This window comes from Oncorhynchus mykiss, chromosome 31 (assembly GCF_013265735.2).
Source record: "Oncorhynchus mykiss isolate Arlee chromosome 31, USDA_OmykA_1.1, whole genome shotgun sequence".
Lineage (NCBI taxonomy): Eukaryota > Metazoa > Chordata > Actinopteri > Salmoniformes > Salmonidae > Oncorhynchus > Oncorhynchus mykiss.
In genome coordinates, this window is record NC_050571.1 from 12,022,933 (window position 1) to 12,045,801 (window position 22,869).

General features: G+C 45.0%; 1 protein-coding gene and 1 long non-coding RNA gene across 2 annotated transcripts in view; one reads left to right on the plus strand and one right to left on the minus strand.

Annotated features, from left to right (window-relative positions):
* Positions 1–1,844: 1,844 nt before the first annotated feature.
* Positions 1,845–22,869, plus strand: part of arhgef9b (Cdc42 guanine nucleotide exchange factor (GEF) 9b) — a 79,882-nt gene continuing 58,857 nt past the window's right edge. Inside the window, 4 exon segments of the mRNA XM_036970558.1 lie at positions 1,845–2,210; positions 7,281–9,267; positions 21,658–21,784; positions 21,924–22,024. Of these exon segments, the coding sequence (XP_036826453.1) occupies positions 7,471–9,267; positions 21,658–21,784; positions 21,924–22,024 (2,025 nt within the window). The 5' untranslated portion in view covers positions 1,845–2,210; positions 7,281–7,470.
* LOC118946085 lies at positions 9,143–11,866 on the minus strand. Its single transcript, XR_005041271.1, has 3 exons — positions 10,711–11,866; positions 9,820–9,888; positions 9,143–9,252 (listed from the first exon to the last, which is right to left on the minus strand). It is a non-coding gene; the product is annotated as an uncharacterized LOC118946085 (long non-coding RNA).

Here is a 22,869-nt window from a genome sequence, read left to right on the forward strand (position 1 = left end):
TTCAGGAAAGTTCACCTGTAACAGGACGATCAAATGAAGATCCTACATCTGTACAGTCTTCAGGTTATTATTATGAAGGCTGTCAAGTTATCATGTAAAGATAATGGTACTTTTCTTTAAAAGTATTTTCAAGTTATTTGACCGTATTATAAAGACGGCATGACTCTTATTATATAACGGTCGTTCCACAATCCTGCATCTGTGTTTCAGCCCACGGCCCAGCCCACGGTAGCCCAGCCCACGGTAGCCCAGCCCACGGCAGCCCAGCCCACGGTAGCCCAGCCCACGGCCCAGCCCACGGCAGCCCAGCCCACGGCAGCCCAGCCCCCGGCAGCCCAGCCCACGGCAGCCCAGCCAACGGCCCCGCCCACAGCAGCCCAGCCCACGGCAGCCCAGCCCACGGCAGCCCAGCCCATGGCCCAGCACACGGCAGCCCAGCCCACGGCAGCCCAGCCCACGGCAGCCCAGCCCACGGCAGCCCAGCCCACGGCAGCCCAGCCCACGGCTGCACAGCCCACGGTAGCCCAGCCCACGGTAGCCCAGCCCACGGTAGCCCCGCCACGGCAGCCCAGCCCACGGTAGCCCAGCCCACGGTAGCCCCGCCACGGCAGCCCAGCCACGGCAGCCCAGAGGATGATGACAGTAGATAATGAGTTACAGACGAAGAGGATGATGACAGTAGAGTATGAGTTACAGAGGAAGAGGATGATGACTGTAGAGTATGAGTTACAGAGGAAGAGGATGATGACAGTAGAGTATGAGTTACAGAGGAAGATGATGATGACTGTAGAGTATGAGTTACAGAGGAAGAGGATGATGACAGTAGAGTATGAATTACAGAGGAAGAGGATGATGACTGTAGAGTATGAGTTACAGAGGAAGAGGATGATGACAGTAGAGTATGAGTTACAGAGGAAGAGGATGATGACTGTAGAGTATGAGTTACAGAGGAAGAGGATGATGACTGTAGAGTATGAGTTTCAGAGGAAGAGGATGTTGACTGTAGAGTATGAGTTACAGAGGAAGAGGATGAAGACTGTAGAGTATGAGTTACAGAGGAAGAGGATGGAGGATATATCAGACACTTACAAAACAGTGAGGTTCTTCAGGACCACTCTAAGGGGCCTTTGGTCCACAGGAGGGCGGACACACACACACACAGACAGATTGTTACATACATTCAGACAGGCTTCCTGCCATTGTCAGCCAAATAGTCCCCCCCCCCCCCCCCCCCCCCCCCTTTGCTGTAAGATCCACTGCTTCCTGTGTAGAAGGGAGAACGCCATGTGATGACAATGGGCCAGAAAGAGGACAGAGAGGAAACGTTTAAATTTAGTCCCCTGCCCTACCATCTCCTCTTTCACAGCTAAAAGACTCTGAAGCTGTTTAGATTCTGTCAATTCAGTTTCCCCTGTGTGCTCTGTCCCATTGTGTCCTTTCAATAGAAGGATTTTCACATTCAAAGCAATTCCTGAAAGCGGGTCCAGCCAATGAAACCACTGTTCAGTCAATCACATCTTTTCACTGACATGTTTAACTTGAACCATTATATCGCTAAGGTTATTGGGCTACTTAAATGAACTAGTGGGCAGTTTACTAATTATAATTCAACAGAAACTGATATACAGTATATTTTTAGGAAACTAGGTCTATCAAGGTAATTTGTTTCAATACAGCTATTGTGTGTGTGTGTGTGTGTGTGTGTGTGTGTGTGTGTGTGTGTGTGTGTGTGTGTGTGTGTGTGTGTGTGTGTGTGTGTGTGTGTGTGTGTGTATGTGTGTGTGTGTGTGTGTGTGTGTGTGTGTGTGTGTGTGTGAGCATGTGAGTGCGTGTGTGTTTTGCGCTCTGGCTGCTGATCATATGTTGCCGGTCCCTCTATCCACTGTCTGCGTAGGAGCGTTTTATCATCTGACTGTCGGCGTCTGCTGCTTGAGTTTAAAGGGCAAGAGTGTTCATCATTCTCTATGCTCAGAGAGAAAACTTTGAACATTTCAGAGTTTTGAGGAGGATTTCTAGAACCCAAGGAGTTTAGCCCGCGTCATAAAACTTCGCCTGAAAACTCGCCACAGCATAATTTCCGCGTTACTCATGGATATAAAAAGTTTACCAGGTGGGAAGTCAACCGCTGTTTTTGCATCCGATTTACTGTAATTGAAAGATGACGTTTTGTCCAGAATTATTGAGGAGTTTCAGCTCTTGAAAGCCGATTGGTAAGTAACAACAATTTTCTAAACGCGTGTTCCGTAACGTTTCTTGTTTGTTACGTCTGTTATCGTCAATAAATTGCCATAGAGGCTATAAACAGATTCTTGTTAAATGGATCGGTTAAATTACTTAGATGAGAAAACAATAATTTTCCGAACTGTTCTAGCCGATTCTTACCGTTGCCTATCCTAATTTATTAATCAACTATGCACTTTTCAGTTTACTTTGACGTTTCTGCAGGCCAATTTAAAACAATAAAAAAACATAACGTGAGGCAGATTTTTCATATTTTGAATGTCTTGTTGGCATATATTTTTTTCTTCTCCATTTAATGAATATTTGATAACAGCCTATTTTAATCCAAGTAACATTGAATAAATTACACCTGTTCTAGTTTATAGAGTATATAGGCCTATATGTAATTATAGTATCATTTATATAGAATAGTATAATTTTAAATCATATTATTATAAAACTATATATAGTACAGTTGACACATTCTTGGACTATTGTTTAACTTCTAGTGAAGGATACGTCTTAGATTAGTTTATAAAACTGAATCTAACTACACCTCTTAGTTTATAATACCCTATCTAACTACACCTCTTAGTTTATAATACCCTATCTAACTACACCTCTTAGTTTATAATACCCTATCTAACTACACCTCTTAGTTTATAATACCCTATCTAACTACACCTCTTAGTTTATAATACCCTATCTAACTACACCTCTTAGTTTATAATACCCTATCTAACTACACCTCTTAGTTTATAATACCCTATCTAACTACACCTCTTGGTTTATAATACTGTATCTAATTACGTGATGTTTATTTATTTCGTTTAACCTTTTTTTAACAAGTCAGTGAAAAACAAATTATTATTTCAATGACGGCCTACTGTATCTAACTACATGATGTAACCATTCCTCCTAGATTAGTTTATAATACTGTATCTAACTACATGATGTAACCATTCCTCCTAGATTAGTTTATAATACTGTATCTAACTACATGATGTAACCATACGTCCTAGATTAGTTTATAATACTGTATCTAACTACATGATGTAACCATTCCTCCTAGATTAGTTTATAATATTGTATCTAACTACATGATGTAACCATTCCTCCTAGATTAGTTTATAATACTGTATCTAACTACATGAAGCCATTCCTCCTAGATTAGTTTATAATACTGTATCTAACTACATGATGTAACCATACGTCCTAGATTAGTTTATAATACTGTATCTAACTACATGATGTAACCATTCCTCCTAGATTAGTTTATAATACTGTATCTAACTAAATGAAGCCATACCTCCTAGATTAGTTTATAATACTGTATCTGACTACATGAAGCCATACCTCCTAGATTAGTTTATAATACTGTATCTAACTACATGATGTAACCATACGTCCTAGATTAGTTTATAATACTGTATCTAACTACATGATGTAACCATTCCTCCTAGATTAGTTTATAATACTGTATCTAACTAAATGAAGCCATTCCTCCTAGATTAGTTTATAATACTGTATCTAACTACATGATGTAACCATTCCTCCTAGATTAGTTTATAATACTGTATCTGACTACATGAAGCCATACCTCCTAGATTAGTTTATAATACTGTATCTGACTACATGATGTAACCATTCCTCCTAGATTAGTTTATAATACTGTATCTGACTACATGAAGCCATACCTCCTAGATTAGTTTATAATACTGTATCTGACTACATGTATGCCTAACTACTCTTGTGGGATGGATCTGTAGGTTCACATAACGTAGGCTAATAGGGCATAGTCCTGTCTCAAATGACATGGACTCGTATAGTGCATTAATATGTGGAACAGAGAGTGAATGGAGGCTGGAAGCTCTCAGTCATCCTCCTCAGATGAAGGGGATATGTCATGTGATATCAACACACGCGCACACACACACACACACACACGCACGCACGCACACACACACACGCGCACACACGCACACACACACGCACGCACGCAAGCACGCACGCACACACACACACACGCGCACACAAACACACAAACACATGCAAAAACACACAAACGTTGCTGCTGCACACACACATCACCACCACCTCCGTAGAGCTCGGTTTCCACGGCAACGCAGGATCCTGGTGTATGTGTGTTCGTGTGCCGCTGTCTTCTGTATAATTACTTGGGCTAATGTGGCTCGCGGGGGTATAGAGGGGTATGGGGGTGGGGGTTTAAATAATGCTGACTCACTTTAAGGGGACCACTGTACAGCACACAAGATGAAAGACTCCCTTGTTTCAAGTCAACCTACATTAGCTCATCTCAAATACTGAACATTGTTTGCTAGTTATGTATGCCTGTATAGAATGTTCCATGTAAGACCATGTATGTTACTATGTTATGTGTCATAAGACCATGTACTACAATGTTAGTTCATGTGTTACACGTCATGAGAGATCTGAGGGTCTTCTCCCAAGTGGCACCCTATTGCCTATATAGGCCACTGCTGTTGGGCCCTGGTCACAAGTGGTGCACTGTGGGAAATAGGCTGCCATTGAGGATGCATCCATAGCTTCTTGAACTCCACTCTTTATGCACCAGTCTTACACAAACAGCAATCAGCAATCTGTACTGTATTTCCACTGTATCTGTACTGTATTTCCACTGTATTTCCAATGTATCTGTATCTGTACTGTATTTCCACTGTATTTCCAATGTATCTGTATCTGTACTGTATCTCCACTGTATCTGTACTGTATTTCCACTGTATTTCCAATGTATTTGTATCTGTACTGTATTTCCACTGTATCTGTATCTGTACTGTATTTCCACTGTATCTGTACTGTATTTCCACTGTATTTCCAATGTATCTGTATCTGTACTGTATTTCCACTGTATCTGTATCTGTACTGTATTTCCACTGTATCTGTACTGTATTTCCACTGTATTTCCAATGTATCTGTATCTGTACTGTATTTCCAATGTATTTCCACTGTATCTGTACCTGTACTGTATTTCCACTGTATTTCCACTGTATCTGTATCTGTACTGTATTTCCACTGTATCTGTACTGTATTTCCACTGTATTTCCACTGTATCTGTATCTGTACTGTATTTCCACTGTATTTCCACTGTATCTGTATCTGTACTGTATTTCCACTGTATTTCCACTGTATCTGTATCTGTACTGTATTTCCACTGTATTTCCAATGTATCTGTGTCTGTACTGTATTTCCACTGTATCTGTACTGTATTTCCACTGTATTTCCACTGTATCTGTATCTGTACTCTATTTCCACTGTATTTCCACTGTATCTGTATCTGTACTGTATTTCCACTCTATCTGTACTGTATTTCCACTGTATCTGTACCTGTGTCTGTATCTGTACCTGTGTCTGTATCTGTACCTGTGTCTGTATCTGTACCTGTGTCTGTATCTGTACCTGTGTCCGTATCTGTATCTGTACTGTATTTCCACTCTATCTGTACTGTGTCTTTATCTGTATCTGTATCTGTAATGTATCTGTATCTGTACCTGTGTCTGTATCTGTACTGTGTCTGTATCTGTATCTGTACTGTGTCTGTATCTGTACCTGTGTCTGTATCTGTACTGTGTCTGTATCTGTACCTGTGTCTGTATCTGTACTGTGTCTGTATCTGTACCTGTGTCTGTATCTGTATCTGTGCCTGTATCTGTATCTGTATCTGTACTGTATCTGTATCTGTATCTGTATCTGTATCTGTATCTGTATCTGTACTGTATCTGTATCTGTATCTGTACTGTATCTGTATCTGTATCTGTATCTGTATCTGTATCTGTACTGTATCTGTATCTGTACTGTATCTGTACCATATCTGTATCTGTACTGTATCTGTATCTGTACTGTATCTGTATCTGTATCTGTACTGTATCTGTACTGTGTCTGTATCTGTATCTGTACTGTATCTGTATCTGTACTGTATCTGCATCTGTATCTGTACTGTATCTGTATCTGTACTGTATCTGTACCATATCTGTATCTGTATCGTATCTGTATCTGTATCTGTATCTGTATCTGTATCTGTATCTGTATCTGTACCGTATCTGTATCTGTACCGTATCTGTATCTGTACTGTATCTGTATCTGTATCTGTATCTGTATCTGTATCTGTATCTGTACCGTATCTGTATCTGTACTGTATCTGTATCTGTATCTGTATCGTATCTGTATCGTATCTGTATCTGTATCTGTACTGTATCTGTATCTGTATCTGTACTGTATCTGTATCTGTATCTGTACCGTATCTGTATCTGTACTGTATCTGTATCTGTATCTGTATCTGTATCTGTATCTGTATCTTTATCTGTACCGTATCTGTATCTGTACTGTATCTGTATCTGTACCGTATCTGTATCTGTACTGTATCTGTATATGTATATGTATATGTATCTGTATCTGTATCTATACTGTATCTGTATCTGTATCTGTATCTGTACTGTATCTATATCTGTATCTGTACTGTATCTGTATCTGTATCTGTACTGTATCTGTATCTGTATCTGTATCTGTATCTGTATCTGTATCGTATCTGTATCTGTACTGTTTCTGTACTGTATGTGATGTATCTGATGTGTGGCCAGGTCTGTATGACATATTATGAATAAAGACTTTGTTTGGTTGAACTCATGCAAAGTCTCCAAACTTTTTACAATAGCACCGGTTTTCTTATTGCACCTCAGATATAAATACAGTGTTCTTATTGCCCCTCAGATATAAAAACAGGGTTCTTATTGCCCCTCAGAGATAAATACAGGGTTCTTATTGCCCCTCTAAGATAAATACAGGGTTCATATTGCCCCTGAGATATAAATACAGGGTTCTTATTGCCCCTCAGAGATAAATACAGGGTTCTTATTGCCCCTCAGAGATAAATACAGGGTTCTTATTGCCCCTCAGAGATAAATACAGGGTTCTTATTGCACCTCAGAGCGAAATACAGGGTTCTTTCATTGATTTGAATTGAATTGTGTGTGTGAGCATAAGAGAGTTCACAAATTGTTGTGTTGTGTGTTTTGTCTCTCCAGGTGTGTGTGGGAGTGAAAGAGATGGTGCGGTTCGGAGCCGATAGCTGACGGAGCCAATAGCTGACGGAGCTGATAGCTGACGGAGCTGATAGCCGACGGAGCTGATAACTGACAGAGCCGATAGCTGACGGAGCTGATAGCCGACGGAGCTGATAACTGACAGAGCTGTAGCAGGATGAGATGAGAGAGGATGGAACACATGGACAGCCCCGCCTCCCACAGCAACGACCCCAACGGGTTTGTCAATAAAGTCTTCAACGTGTCTCTGGATGTGCAGAATGAAACTGGCACCGTATCTATCCAGGAGACTGGGAAGGGAGAGGGTCATGGAGAAGGTCCGGGGCCAGGCCAAGCCCAGAGAGAGTGGCAGGAGGCTGGGGATAGACAGACAGACACCCAGGCACCCCCTCAGACACCTGGAAAGGAGCGCCCGGAGGTCAACCGTAGAACAAGAGCGACTGGGGGCATCTGGAAGATCTTGACCCGGCGTAGAGTGGCCTCAGAGCTGGATAACAGAAGACCTCACTCCATGATCCTCCCTGGAGAGGAGGCCTTCATCCCTAAACTGTCCTTCGCTGACAAGGTCCGCTCCATCAAGAAGCTCCGCTCTCCGGGTGTCTTCAAGGGGAGGGTGGGGAAGATGTCTGGGTCCAGCACTAAGTTCAGAGATGGAGAGATGGAGGACGACTCGTTCTGCCGGGACTTCCTCCCCTCACCCGGCCTGCACCCCTGTAGGAGCACACTCCGCCACCGTGCAAAGAGGCATTCGTATGCCGGACACACCGCCGAGTTCGACTGCTCATTTGAGGACATTGATCTGACAGCTACCCTGGACAGACACCATCTTCACGCACTAGTGGAGCCTCTTACACAGAACGGCTCTAAGCCCACAGAGAGAATCTCCTACTCCAAGAGACCTCAGGTCCAGGCGCAGGCTCAGGCCAACCACTCCTCTAACTGTAACAGTACCTCAGCAGGAGTGTGTGAGGAGCAGAGTGTGAGGGGCAGCCCCAAGGTCCAGCTGGGTGGGAAGAGATCTAAGAGAGCTGACGTGTGGAGTTACCTGAGGAGGATCTCTGTCCTGGGGAAGGGGAACCCGGCTTACTCAGAGAGGAGTTTTGACTCAGAGCTCCACACACTGGACAAGACCATGGACTCTGACTACGGCTCGGTGGACTTCGAGAGCGTCAGGGACTTTCAACCAGCGGCTCCAAAGCACTCTGACAGCAAAGGCGGACATTTTGGGGGTCTGATTAAGTTCTTCAGCAACGTTGCGGAGACGGCTAGAAAATGGCGGACGTCTTCGCGCTCCTTCTCTCCTCCAGAGGAGGGAGGGGAGCGGTCGCTGCTGGGCTCCCCCAGAGCAGGGCAGCATCTGGGGGACTACGTCCACAGTGTGTCCCTAACCCTCCGCAGTGAGGACCACCCAGAATGTCCCCCAACACCCGCCTCACCCCTGACCCCTCACCCCCCTCGCTCCCCTGCCTGTGACCCTGCCTCACCCCCTCCTCTAATAGGCAGACGGTCTCCTCAGGTGATGCTGAAGGCATGGAGGGTGAGTCCGGACTCACCAAGCGTTAACGGCCTGGTGTGTGTGACCTCATTGGAGACGGACAGACAGATGGACAGACAGACAGAGAGACAGACGGACAGACAGACGGACAGACAGACAGAGAGACAGACGCGGCACACGTCTGTAGCCACAGTAGAGAATCACGAGCCACACTCAAGGCTGGAGAGAGAGACTCAGAAAGAGAGAGAGACAGAGGTAGACAGAGATCCCTTAGAATGTCTGTCTACAGTGGAAGAGAGAGAAAGCGAGGGAGGGGAGGGAGGAGAGGGACATTCAGGAAATTACCTGGATTCCAAGGATGCTCTAACTGTCTCAGAGCAGACACACCTTCCAAACGGCCAATCAGAGTTACGGGAAGGAGAGATCGTAGCCACTAGGGAACCAGCAGGAAACTGCCACCTAGAAGTATTTAAGGTGAGTATGTTGATGATAAACATGAAAACTGTTGTATGTTCAAATCCCTTATCTAAAAAACTTGTAAACTTCTGGCAAACAATTCTGGGAAACATGTGTCGAACATGAATATGCAAATGAGATCCGGTTTTTGGTTACTGTGTGTTAACAACGTTGAAATGTTGTATCTTCATAAACCCAATCACATATAACTTTAAATTAACTTTAAATTAACTTTCTTCTCACAGGGAGAACTAAACATGCTAAATATACTAAACAACATGTATTCAATATCTTAAAATATACAAATAAATCCAAATTTGCTAATGAAGAAACGAGCAAAGACGGGATCTTTCCCAAATAAAGAGTTTATTTAATATGTTTATGTAGCTACAATGGGAACACTATGGAGATGTTGACCTTAGGATGTTTAAAGGGGCAACTACAGAATTTACATGAGCCAAGTGATAATTCAGCAATAGCTTTCAACCAATGGATGTTTAAAAGATAATTAACAAAATGTAGATAATTAAGACAACAACAACTAAATCAAGCCCAGTTCACAACTATTACCTTTTTGAGTGAACTTTGGAGATGACGGTCTATGGAAGTCATTCGTCCAAAACTTGTTGAATGCATGAACTGAAACAATCAGAAAACACAACACAAAATCAACATTAGCATACTGAAAACATTTTAGATTTTAGTATCTTAAAAGGTAGATTCATCGGCTGGACCCAGCGGGTTTGGCTTTGGAAAAACTGGGTCAGCTGTTACAAAGTTGCCTTGGTGGCTATGCATGTTGCTATGCATGTTGCTATGCATGGGACTATGCATGTTGCTATGCATGGGACTATGCATGTTGCTATGCATGGGACTATGCATGTTGCTGTGCGTGTTGCTATGCGTGTTGCTACGTGTGTTTCTACCCGTGTTGCTATGCGTGTGGCTATGCATGTTGCTATGCATGTTACTATGCGTGTTGCTATGCATGTTGCTATGTGTGTTGCTATGCGTGTTGCTATGCGTGTTTCTATGCATGTTGCTATGCATGTTGCTATGCGTGTTTCTATGCATGTTGCTATGTGTGTTTCTATGCATGTTGCTATGCGTGTTTCTATGCATGTTGCGATGCTTCTCACTGAAACTGGCCTTCTATATATTTTTCAGCAGGGAAACAACGTTTCTGCCTTGTATAAATGCTTTATAAACAAACGATGTAGTTAGCATAAACTGGGACTTAGGCCTACTAAATCTATGTTTTAATGTGTGGCCAACTGTTCCTAGAGAGCCACAGTATACAAGATGTTTCTTAAACTAGTTATGATATTCAATCCAGACTGGGGACTTCATCATTGTCTACTAGTTGTCTCTTCTTCCTGAATCGGGAATATACGGCTTGGGTGGAAGAAAAGCATAAAATTGAGTTATGCCTAATTAAAAAATGAATTATTGTTAACTTACATCTCAAAGCCATCCATGCAAGAAGTCTTGCTTGACCTGGTGCACATGTTTCCTCAGTTTGATTGAAAGCCTCAATCTGTCATTTTGCCCTGTAACTGATTACTTCTAGAAAGAGAGAAGGAAAAACACACGTGAACAAGATGCGCTAGCCAATAGTTTAAAACAACGAAATATCTAATTGTTAGAAAGGATGACTGTATGGGCTACATTTATGAGAATAATACCTCATATTGTTGTTACCTTAGCTGGTGTGCTTGCTAAAATACTATTGAACAGTGACACTAGCATATTGAAATGCGTATTGGTAATAAAGACAGCAACGTATTCAACAGAAAATACAGTATAAGTGTTTAGGTAAATCCTTAGTTAGCTAGCTATCACATTAATTGTGCAAAAATATGATAGCTAACGTTAGCTAGCTAGCTAAGCGCTAGCCAAGTGTTAGCCAGTCAATGGCACTGACAGATTGAAACTGGTATCAATAAAATGTGTTCACTCTATTCCCATTTGGAAAGAAGTAGAGGGTGTTCAACCAACATGAGTTGAGGTGCAACCTAAAAATCTGTAAACATCATTGGACAGGAAAAGGTGCAAAGCTCGCTCACCATAAACAAATCTTAGTTTTATTAGTCAAGTTTAAAATATTGACGTTTTGGCCTTTAATGGCCTTCTTCAGCATAATCACTTAGGAAATGGGAAAGTTCACATAGGGCATGGGGAAGACAATTAGGGACAAAGCTCTCTTCAGCTGGTGGTGCTAATGAGAGAGTGTGTGGTAACCGTACAGGTTGGTGGTCAGGGTGTGGGGTACTATGGTCAATGTCTCCACCTAGTGATGAAATCCAAAACTGAAACCAGTAAAAAAGCAATCGAAAAGTGAGAAGCTTTTTTCAATTACAGTGATCAACAGGGCTAACAACAAAAAAACAAAAACATCAACAGCTAAGGCAAAGAGGTCTAATAACTGGTTTGGTAAGCTTCCTCCATGTGTAAACAAGAAGTACAAATGGGGGGGGGGTTCCCTGGATCAACAAATCGGTTTTTGTCAACAAACACAACACGTCAAATCAAATCCAATCAAATGTATGTATATAGCCCTTCATACATCAGCTGATATCTCAAAGTGCTGTACAGAAACCCAGCCTAAAACCCCAAAACAGCAAGCAATGCAGGTGTAGAAGCACGGTGGCTAGGAAAAACTCCCTAGAAAGGCCAAAACCTAGGAAGAAACCTAGAGAGGAACCAGGCTATGAGGGGTGGCCAGTCATCTTCTGGCTTTGTCGGGTGGAGATTATAACAGAACATGGCCAAGATGTTCAAATGTTCATAGATGACCAGCAGGGTCAAATAATAATAATCACAGTAGTTGTCGAGGGTGCAGCAAGTCAGCACCTCAGGAGTAAATGTCAGTTGGCTTTTCATAGCCGATCCTTCAGAGTATCTCTACCACTCCTGCTGTCTCTAGAGTGTTGAAAACAGCAGGTCTGGGACAGGTAGCACGTCCGGTGAACAGGTCAGGATTCCACAGCCACAGGCAGAACAGTTGAAACTGGAGCAGCAGCACGGACAGGTGGACTGGGGACAGCAAGGAGTCGTCAGGTAGTCCTGAGGCATGGTCCTAGGGCTCAGGTCCTCAGAGAGAGAGAAAGAAAGAGAGAAAGAGAGAATTAGAGAGAGCATACTTAAATTCACACAGGACACCAGATAAGACAGGAGAAGTACTCCAGATATAACAAACTGACCCTAGCCCCCCGACACATAAACTACTGCAGCATAAATACTGGAGGCCGAGACAGGAGGGGTCAGGAGACACTGTGGTCCCATCCGATGATACCCCGGACAGGGCCAAACAGGAAGGATATAACCCCACCCACTTTGCCAAAGCACAGCCCCCACACCACTAGAGGGATATCTTCAACCACCAACTTACCATTCTGAGACAAGGCCGAGTATAGCCCACAAAGATCTCCGCCACCGCACAACCCGGGGGGGGGGGCAACTCAGACAGGACAACATCGTTTGTTTTTACTGACTTGTTCAATTCCAAAATAAAATAACTCTTATCATTCTATCCCATAACACATTCCATTGCTAACTAGCCATCAATTAGTTAATGTCATTTTAACATGTATTATCAAGTTTATTAATAAGTTAGATACTCACCGGACAACTTTTGTAGGTAGCTAGCTTGGTTTTAATTTTCCAACAAATTGTTCTAATCACCTTGATTGCTCATCAACAGTTACTTGTCTTGGAATTCATGTGTTCACTCGAAACGGCTTCCGTTAAACATGATTGCCACTACTGGCAATAAATATTTTGGCCACAGGTTTGCCACAGATTCAAATAGCATCTTGAGAGACTTGTCTGCCAGAAAGGAGCTCTAGTGAACTGTTTACCACTAGTGGCAATACATATGACTGTTGCCAAAGGTTTGCCGCAGATTCATCACAAGTGACAAACATTTGCAAACTTCTGGCAACATTTTGCGACACTCAATTTTGTCTGCAGCAAATTTGCCACAAACACTTTTATAAGTGACTGCAAATACATCCATTCAGCTGATAAGGAATTCAAATAGTTGTAAATTCCTTGTAATCTGTGCCTGGTAATGATTACATTATGTGTTATTGTAAGTCATCGCCTCATTTTAATCAGTCCCATCAAATCAATAATTCATTTTACGTCATTAACAGATCCTGTGATCATGTAACTATTACATAACTATTACATGACAACATTGTCTCATTGTTAACCTTGTTAACCTTTTTAACCTTCATCATTCTTTTGCTTTTGAAAAACTACAGCAATCATCTAAATACTTCACGTAAGTCTCACAACAGTTACTTTTACTGGGGTGTGTCTGCGTTGAATAGGTAGACTATGTGTCTGTTACTGAGGCAGAGGGTGTGTCTGTTACTGAGGCAGAGGGTGTGTCTGTTACAGAGGCAGAGGGTGTGTCTGTTACTGAGGCAGAGGGTGTGTCTGTTACTGAGGCAGAGGGTGTGTCTGTTACTGAGGCAGAGGGTGTGTCTGTTACAGAGGCAGAGGGTGTGTCTGTTACTGAGGGTGTGTCTGTTACTGAGGCAGAGGGTGTGTCTGTTACAGAGGCAGAGGGTGTGTCTGTTACTGAGGCAGAGGGTGTGTCTGTTACTGAGGGTGTGTCTGTTACTGAGGGTGTCTGTTACAGAGGGTGTCTGTTACAGAGGCAGAGGGTGTGTCTGTTACTGAGGGTGTGTCTGTTACTGAGGCAGAGGGTGTGTCTGTTACAGAGGCAGAGGGTGTGTCTGTTACTGAGGGTGTGTCTGTTACTGAGGGTGTCTGTTACAGAGGGTGTCTGTTACAGAGGCAGAGGGTGTGTCTGTTACTGAGGGTGTGTCTGTTACTGAGGGTGTCTGTTACAGAGGGTGTCTGTTACAGAGGCAGATGGTGTGTCTGTTACTGAGGGTGTGTCTGTTACTGAGGGTGTCTGTTACAGAGGGTGTCTGTTACAGAGGCAGAGGGTGTGTCTGTTACTGAGGGTGTGTCTGTTACTGAGGCAGAGGGTGTGTCTGTTACAGAGGGTGTGTCTGTTACAGAGGGTGTGTCTGTTACAGAGGCAGAGGGTGTGTCTGTTACTGAGGCAGAGGGTGTCTGTTACAGAGGGTGTGTCTGTTACAGAGGGTGTGTCTGTTACAGAGGGTGTGTCTGTTACAGAGGGTGTGTCTGTTACTGAGGGTGTGTATGTTACTGAGGCAGAGAGTGTGTCTGTTACAGAGGGTGTGTCTGTTACAGAGGGTGTGTCTGTTACAGAGGCAGAGGGTGTGTCTGTTACTGAGGCAGAGGGTGTCTGTTACAGAGGGTGTGTCTGTTACAGAGGGTGTGTCTGTTACTGAGGGTGTGTCTGTTACTGAGGGTGTGTCTGTTACTGAGGCAGAGGGTGTGTCTGTTACAGAGGGTGTGTCTGTTACTGAGGCAGAGGGTGTGTCTGTTACTGAGGCAGAGGGTGTGTCTGTTACTGAGGGTGTGTCTGTTACTGAGGCAGAGGGTGTGTCTGTTACAGAGGGTGTGTCTGTTACAGAGGGTGTGTCTGTTACAGAGGCAGAGGGTGTGTCTGTTACTGAGGCAGAGGGTGTCTGTTACAGAGGGTGTGTCTGTTACAGAGGGTGTGTCTGTTACAGAGGGTGTGTCTGTTACTGAGGGTGTGTCTGCTACTGAGGGTGTGTCTGTTACTGAGGCAGAGGGTGTGTCTGTTACAGAGGGTGTGTCTGTTACAGAGGGTGTGTCTGTTACTGAGGCAGAGGGTGTCTGTTACAGAGGGTGTGTCTGTTACAGAGGGTGTGTCTGTTACAGAGGCAGAGGGTGTGTCTGTTACTGAGGCAGAGGGTGTCTGTTACAGAGGGTGTGTCTGTTACAGAGGGTGTGTCTGTTACTGAGGGTGTGTCTGTTACAGAGGGTGTGTCTGTTACTGAGGGTGTGTCTGTTACTGAGGCAGAGAGTGTGTCTGTTACAGAGGGTGTGTCTGTTACAGAGGGTGTGTCTGTTACAGAGGCAGAGGGTGTGTCTGTTACTGAGGCAGAGGGTGTCTGTTACAGAGGGTGTGTCTGTTACAGAGGGTGTGTCTGTTACAGAGGGTGTGTCTGTTACTGAGGGTGTGTCTGTTACTGAGGGTGTGTCTGTTACTGAGGCAGAGGGTGTGTCTGTTACAGAGGGTGTGTCTGTTACTGAGGCAGAGGGTGTGTCTGTTACTGAGGCAGAGGGTGTGTCTGTTACTGAGGGTGTGTCTGTTACTGAGGCAGAGGGTATGTCTGTTACAGAGGGTGTGTCTGTTACAGAGGGTGTGTCTGTTACAGAGGCAGAGGGTGTGTCTGTTACTGAGGCAGAGGGTGTCTGTTACAGAGGGTGTGTCTGTTACAGAGGGTGTGTCTGTTACAGAGGGTGTGTCTGTTACTGAGGGTGTGTCTGTTACTCAGGGTGTGTCTGTTACTGAGGCAGAGGGTGTGTCTGTTACAGAGGGTGTGTCTGTTACTGAGGCAGAGGGTGTGTCTGTTACTGAGGCAGAGGGTGTGTCTGTTACTGAGGGTGTGTCTGTTACTGAGGCAGAGGGTGTGTCTGTTACAGAGGGTGTGTCTGTTACAGAGGGTGTGTCTGTTACAGAGGCAGAGGGTGTGTCTGTTACTGAGGCAGAGGGTGTCTGTTACAGAGGGTGTGTCTGTTACAGAGGGTGTGTCTGTTACAGAGGGTGTGTCTGTTACAGAGGGTGTGTCTGTTACTGAGGGTGTGTCTGTTACTGAGGCAGAGGGTGTGTCTGTTACAGAGGGTGTGTCTGTTCCAGAGGGTGTGTCTGTTACAGAGGCAGAGGGTGTGTCTGTTACTGAGGCAGAGGGTGTCTGTTACAGAGGGTGTGTCTGTTACAGAGGGTGTGTCTGTTACTGAGGGTGTGTCTGTTACTGAGGCAGAGGGTGTGTCTGTTACAGAGGGTGTGTCTGTTACAGAGGGTGTGTCTGTTACAGAGGCAGAGGGTGTGTCTGTTACTGAGGCAGAGGGTGTCTGTTGCAGAGGGTGTGTCTGTTACAGAGGGTGTGTATGTTACAGAGGGTGTGTCTGTTACAGAGGCAGAGGGTGTGTCTGTTACTGAGGCAGAGGGTGTCTGTTACTGAGGCAGAGGGTGTGTCTGTTACTGAGGCAGAGGGTGTGTCTGTTACAGAGGCAGAGGGTGTCTGTTACAGAGGGTGTGTCTGTTACAGAGGGTGTGTCTGTTACAGAGGCAGAGGGTGTGTCTGTTACTGAGGGTGTGTCTGTTACTGAGGCAGAGGGTGTGTCTGTTACTGAGGGTGTGTCTGTAACAGAGGGTGTGTCTGTTACAGAGGCAGAGGGTGTGTCTGTTACTGAGGCAGAGGGTGTGTCTGTTACTGAGGCAGAGGGTGTGTCTGTTACTGAGGCAGAGGGTGTGTCTGTTACTGAGGCAGAGGGTGTCTGTTACTGAACCAGAGGGTGTGTCTGTTACAGAGGGTGTGTCTGTTACTGAGGCAGAGGGTGTCTGTTACTGAACCAGAGGGTGTGTCTGTTACAGAGAGTGTGTCTGTTACTGAGGCAGAGGGTGTCTGTTACTGAACCAGAGGGTGTCTGTTACAGAGGGTGTGTCTGTTACTGAGGCAGAGGGTGTGTCTGTTACAGAGGGTGTGTCTGTTACTGAGGCAGAGGGTGTGTCTGTTACTGAGGGTGTGTCTGTTACAGAGGCAGAGGGTGTGTCTGTTACAGAGGGTGTGTCTGTTACAGAGGCAGAGGGTGTGTCTGTTACAGAGGGTGTGTCTGTTACAGAGGCAGAGGGTGTGTCTGTTACTGAACCAGAGGGTGTCTGTTACAGAGGCAGAGGGTGTGTCTGTTACTGAGCCAGAGTGTGTCTGTTACAGAGGCAGAGGGTATGTCTGTTACAGAGGCAGAGGGTGTGTCTGTTACTGAGCCAGAGTGTGTCTGTTACAGAGGCAGAGGGTGTGTCTGTTACAGAGGCAGAGGGTGTCTGTTACTGAGGGTGTGTCTGTTACTGAGGCAGAGGGTGTGTCTGTTACAGAGGGTGTGTCTGTTACTGAGGCAGAGGGTGTGTCTGTTACAGAGGGTGTGTCTGTTACTGAGGCAGAGGGTGTCTGTTACTGAGGCAGAGGGTGTGTCTGTTATTGAGGCAGAGGGTGTGTCTGTTATTGAGGCAGAGGGTGTGTCTGTTATTGAGGCAGAGGGTGTGTCTGTTACTGAGGCAGAGGGTGTGGGTGTGTCTTTTACAGAGGCAGAGGGTGTCTGTTACTGGGGGTGTGTCTGTTACTGAGGCAGAGGGTGTGTCTGTTACAGAGGGTGTGTCTGTTACTGAGGCAGAGGGTGTGTCTGTTACTGAGGCAGAGGGTGTCTGTTACTGAGGCAGAGGGTGTGTCTGTTACTGAGGCAGAGGGTGTCTGTTACTGAGGCAGAGGGTGTGTCTGTTACTGAGGCAGAGGGTGTGTCTGTTACTGAGGCAGAGGGTGTGTCTGTTACAGAGGCAGAGGGTGTGTCTGTTACAGAGGGTGTCTGTTACAGAGGCAGAGGGTGTCTGTTACTGAGGCAGAGGGTGTGTCTGTTACTGAGGCAGAGGGTGTGTCTGTTACAGAGGGTGTCAGGTTACAGAGGCAGAGGGTGTCTGTTACTGAGGCAGAGGGTGTGTCTGTTACTGAGGCAGAGGGTGTGTCTGTTACAGAGGGTGTCTGTTACAGAGGCAGAGGGTGTGTCTGTTACAGAGGCAGAGGGTGTGTCTGTTACAGAGGCAGAGGGTGTGTCTGTTACAGAGGCAGAGGGTGTGTCTGTTACAGAGGGTGTGTCTGTTACAGAGGGTGTGTCTGTTACAGAGGGTGTATTGTGGGTATTCTTTTGCCCCATCTGTTGGCCAGAAGAGGAAGTAGAGTCAGATGTTTCTGTGTGGAGAGTGTAGAGTCAGATGTTTCTGTGTGGAGAGTGTTCGTTAGACAACAGTAGTCTGTCTTTCCTGCCCCTTCCTGTCTCCTCCACACAGAAACACACCAGGAAATCTGGTCCTAAAAAACATAGGAATCTAGTTCTGAAAGTCCAGTCCTCACGGCTCCCTTAGACATTCCAGATATGTATTCTATTCAAACCCAGTCCTCACGGCTCCCTTAGACATTCCAGATATGTATTCTAATCAAACCCAGTCCTCACGGCTCCCTTAGACATTCCAGATATGTATTCTATTCAAACTCATTCCTCACGGCTCCCTTAGACATTCCAGATATGTATTCTATTCAAACCCAGTCCTCACGGCTCCCTTAGACATACCAGATATGTAATTCTATTCCAACCCAGTCCTCACGGCTCCCTTAGACATTCCAGATATGTATTCTATTCCAACCCATTCCTCACGGCTCCCTTAGACATTACAGATATGTATTCTATTCAAACTCATTCCTCACGGCTCCCTTAGACATTCCAGATATGTATTCTATTCAAACCCAGTCCTCACGGCTCCCTTAGACATTACAGATATGTATTCTAATCAAACCCAGTCCTCACGGCTCCCTTAGACATTCCAGATATGTAATTCTATTCCAGCTCCAGAGCACCTGGATCAGCTGGTCAACTCATTCTCCAGTCGTCCGTTAGTAAAATCAGGAGTCGTAGTGCAAATATGTGCAACGGAAAACAGTGTGTGTGTGTGTGTGAGACTGCCCACACTCTAACTGCAGCTACACACACGCCTCCATCCCTCCACACCGTGTTCAGATTACTCATCTGATCTCCCCTCTGGTCTCTCTCACAGCAAGTCAGGACATGTCAGTCCCTCCTGTACTGCACTGGGCTTTGTCTAACAGTGGATTCTCCTGTAGAGTAATATTGGGCTTGGTGTAACAGTGGATTCTCCTGTAGAGTAGTACTGGGCTTGGTGTAACAGTGGATTCTCCTGTAGAGTAGTACTGGGCTTGGTCTAACAGTGGATTCTCCTGTAGAGTAGTACTGGGCTTGGTCTAACAGTGGATTCTCCTGTAGAGTAGTACTGGGCTTGGTCTAACAGTGGATTCTCCTCTAAGGAAAATAAAATGGAAACTAACTATGGAAATCAGGGTTGTGTATGGAGTTAGATGGAAATGTTTTATATAACCAGATTGATGGATTGATTGATTGCTCAATTGATGGATTTATTGATTAATTAATTGATTGATTGATTAGGGAGCTCTATCAGGCAGTGTTTTGAAGAGACCCAAGTCAGTCCAGTCCTGTTCTTGTCCAGTGAAGACCCCTGACCCTCCCAAGCCCCCCCACCCTCGCCCCCGTCCCTCCTCAGCCCTGGTCGACCTCCGAGTCTGCAGTCCCTTCCCAGAGGGCTGTGTGTTTGCCGTTACCCAGCAGGCCAAGGGGGGCTCTCTGTGCCGGCACAGACGCAGGCCTGGTCCCATGATGCACCTCTCTCCGGGGCAGAGACGGACAGGCGGTCTGGCCAGGCCTTGCTCTGTCATAGAGCCCTCCGTTACCATGGAGATACACCCTGGGCAGAGTCACAGAGTAAGACCTCACACACACACACACACACACACACACACACACACACACACACACACACACACACACACACTATCCCACTGCTGAGAGAATGAAAGTGGGAGTGTGTGTGGAGACTGACCAGTAGTCTCTGCCAACTTTCAGTTAAATATAGGCTGTAGTCCTAATGAATCAACCATACCACGCACTGTATTTATACACTCCTACTCTACAATAATGCTGCACCCTCTGGCCCATTTCTACAAGTCTGTATTCATACATCTGCCTTTCCTTTAGCTGCTCTTCCTCTGCTCTCTCTCTCTGTCTCCCTGTCTCTGTCTGTCTCTCTCTCTCTCTCTCTACTCTCTCTCTCTCTCTCTCTCTCTGTCTCCCTGTCTCTGTCTCTCTCTCTCTCTCTCTCTCTCTCTCTCTACTCTCTCTCTCTCTGTCTCCCTGTCTCTGTCTGTCTCTCTCTCTCTCTCTACTCTCTCTCTCTCTCTCTCTCTGTCTCCCTGTCTCTGTCTGTCTCTCGCGCTCTCTCTCTCTCTCTCTCTCTCTCTCTCTCTCTGTCTCCCTGTCTCTGTCTGTCTGTCTCTCTCTCTCTCTCTCTCTCTCTCTCTCTCTCTCTCTCTCTCTCTCTCTCTCTCTCTACTCTCTCTCTCTACTCTCACTTTCTCACTTTCACTCTTCCTCTGTCCGTGGCCAATTTTCTGCATCACCGCTACGTTCTGTCCATTCATTATTCCCTCATTATAATAACTCACCCTCTGAACTTTTCACCTGGAGACTCATTCACCTGACTTGTAGGAATGATTCATACTGTATCACCTGACTGGTAGGAATGATTCATATTATATCACCTGACTGGTAGGAATGATTCATTTTGTATCACCTGACTGGTTGGAATGATTCATACTGTATCACCTGACTGGTAGGAATGATTCATATTGTATCACCTGACTGGTAGGAATGATTCATATTGTATCACCTGACTGGTAGGAATGATTCATATTGTATCACCTGACTGGTAGGAATGATTCATATTGTATCACCTGACTGGTAGGAATGATTCAAATTGCATCACCTGACTGGTAGGAATGATTCATATTGTATCACCTGACTGGTAGGAATGATTCATATTGTATCACCTGACTGGTAGGAATGATTCATATTGTATCACCTGACTGGTAGGAATGATTCATATTGTATCACCTGACTGGTAGGAATGATTCATATTGTATCACCTGACTGGTAGGAATGATTCATATTGTATCACCTGACTGGTAGGAATGATTCATATTGTATCACCTGACTGGTAGGAATGATTCATATTGTATCACCTGACTGGTAGGAATGATTCATATTGCATCACCTGACTGGTAGGAATGATTCATATTGTATCACCTGACTGGTAGGAATGATTCATATTGTATCACCTGACTGGTAGGAATGATTCAAATTGCATCACCTGACTGGTAGGAATGATTCATATTGTATCACCTGACTGGAAGGAATGATTCATATTGTATCACCTGACTGGTAGGAATGATTCATATTGTATCACCTGACTGGAAGGAATGATTCATATTGTGTCACCTGACTGGTAGGAATGATTCATATTGTATCACCTGACTGGAAGGAATGATTCATATTGTATCACCTGACTGGTAGGAATGATTCATATTGCATCACCTGACTGGTAGGAATGATTCATATTGTATCACCTGACTGGTAGGAATGATTCATATCACAAGGTTGTCTGATACATGCACTCAGAACCAATGCACCAGAATATACTGTGGGGTTTAAATGTTCTGTACTGAGAAGAAAAGAAGATGTATTGCTGGGGGTTTCTGTACATACTGTATGTGAGAGACGTTGGGTGTGTGTTTGTGCTTGCTTGCGCGCGTGTGTGTGTGTGTGTGTGTGCTTGCGTAACTGTCCAGTGTGTTCCAGGCCCTGTCTCGTCCCCTGGGGGCATCACCTTTAGAGCCCCCCCTCAGAGTGTCTCTTCAGAGGTGTCACTCCCTCCCTCTCCCCCCCAGCATCCTCACCACTCTGGCCCTGTTCCCGGGACACACAGGTACTACATGTGTGTGTGTGTGTGTGTGTGTGTGTGTGGGGGGGGGGGGGTTGCCTGCCTGTGTCAGTGTTTGCATGTTGGTGTATGCATGCTTGTGTGTGTGTGGCGGTTGAACTGTTTGTGTGTCTGTCCCCTACAGCAGACTCCCAGTCATCCTCAGTGTGTCTTGGTGATGGAGAGGCTGGCAGCTGCAGGAGGAGACTGCTCAGAACAGGCTCTGGTCCACTACAAGTCAACATCGTGAGTCACTGCCCACCATATCCTGTAATGTCACTATATTAGCCTGTTAGCATGTTAGCATGCTAGCATGTTAGCATGTTAGCCTGTTAGCATTTTAGCACGTTAACCTGTTAGACTGTTAGCATGTTCAGTCATAAGTCACTGAGTGCATCCCAAATGGCACCCTATTCCCTATAGACGGATTAGCTGACAACGTCACAAAAGCGATGTCCGCGCTTCAAAGGGGCAGAAGGTCGTGTGTTGTTATGGTTCTGGATAGCCAGATAGCTAGCAACAATGACAAGAATCTGCCATGTGGCGGCAGTTAGCCTAGCGGTTTAGAGCATTAGGCCAGTAACCGAAAGATCGCTGGTTGAAATCCCCGAGGCGGCAAGTTGAAAAATCTGCCAATGTGCCCTGGAGCAAGGCACTTAACCCTAATTTCTCCTGTAAGCCTCTCTGGATAAGGGTCTCTGCTATTTTTTAAAATATAGATTTTTACAAAATGTAATCATAAGTGTCTTGTTTCAGCTCGTTTGATCTTGTTCTTGATACCATGTCTTGTTTTGAGGTGTTTTGACTGTCAGGTCTATGCTAATATGGCTAAAATACATTTGCTAGCTAACCAACAAGTGTAACGATGTATTTGAGAGACAAGTGCACATTGTGCAACTTTATTTATGTTTTCAATAAATATTGGAGATTAAATATAGTTTACAGTCTACTGTAAGTCAAACCTGTCTGTTCTGTCCCATAGTTACGCACCTGTCGGTTTTGTTGCTAAACAACCAACCCATCTATAGGCCATGGTCCTTTGGGAGGTAGTCACTGTTATTTCAGAAAAGAAAAAGACACACACACACACA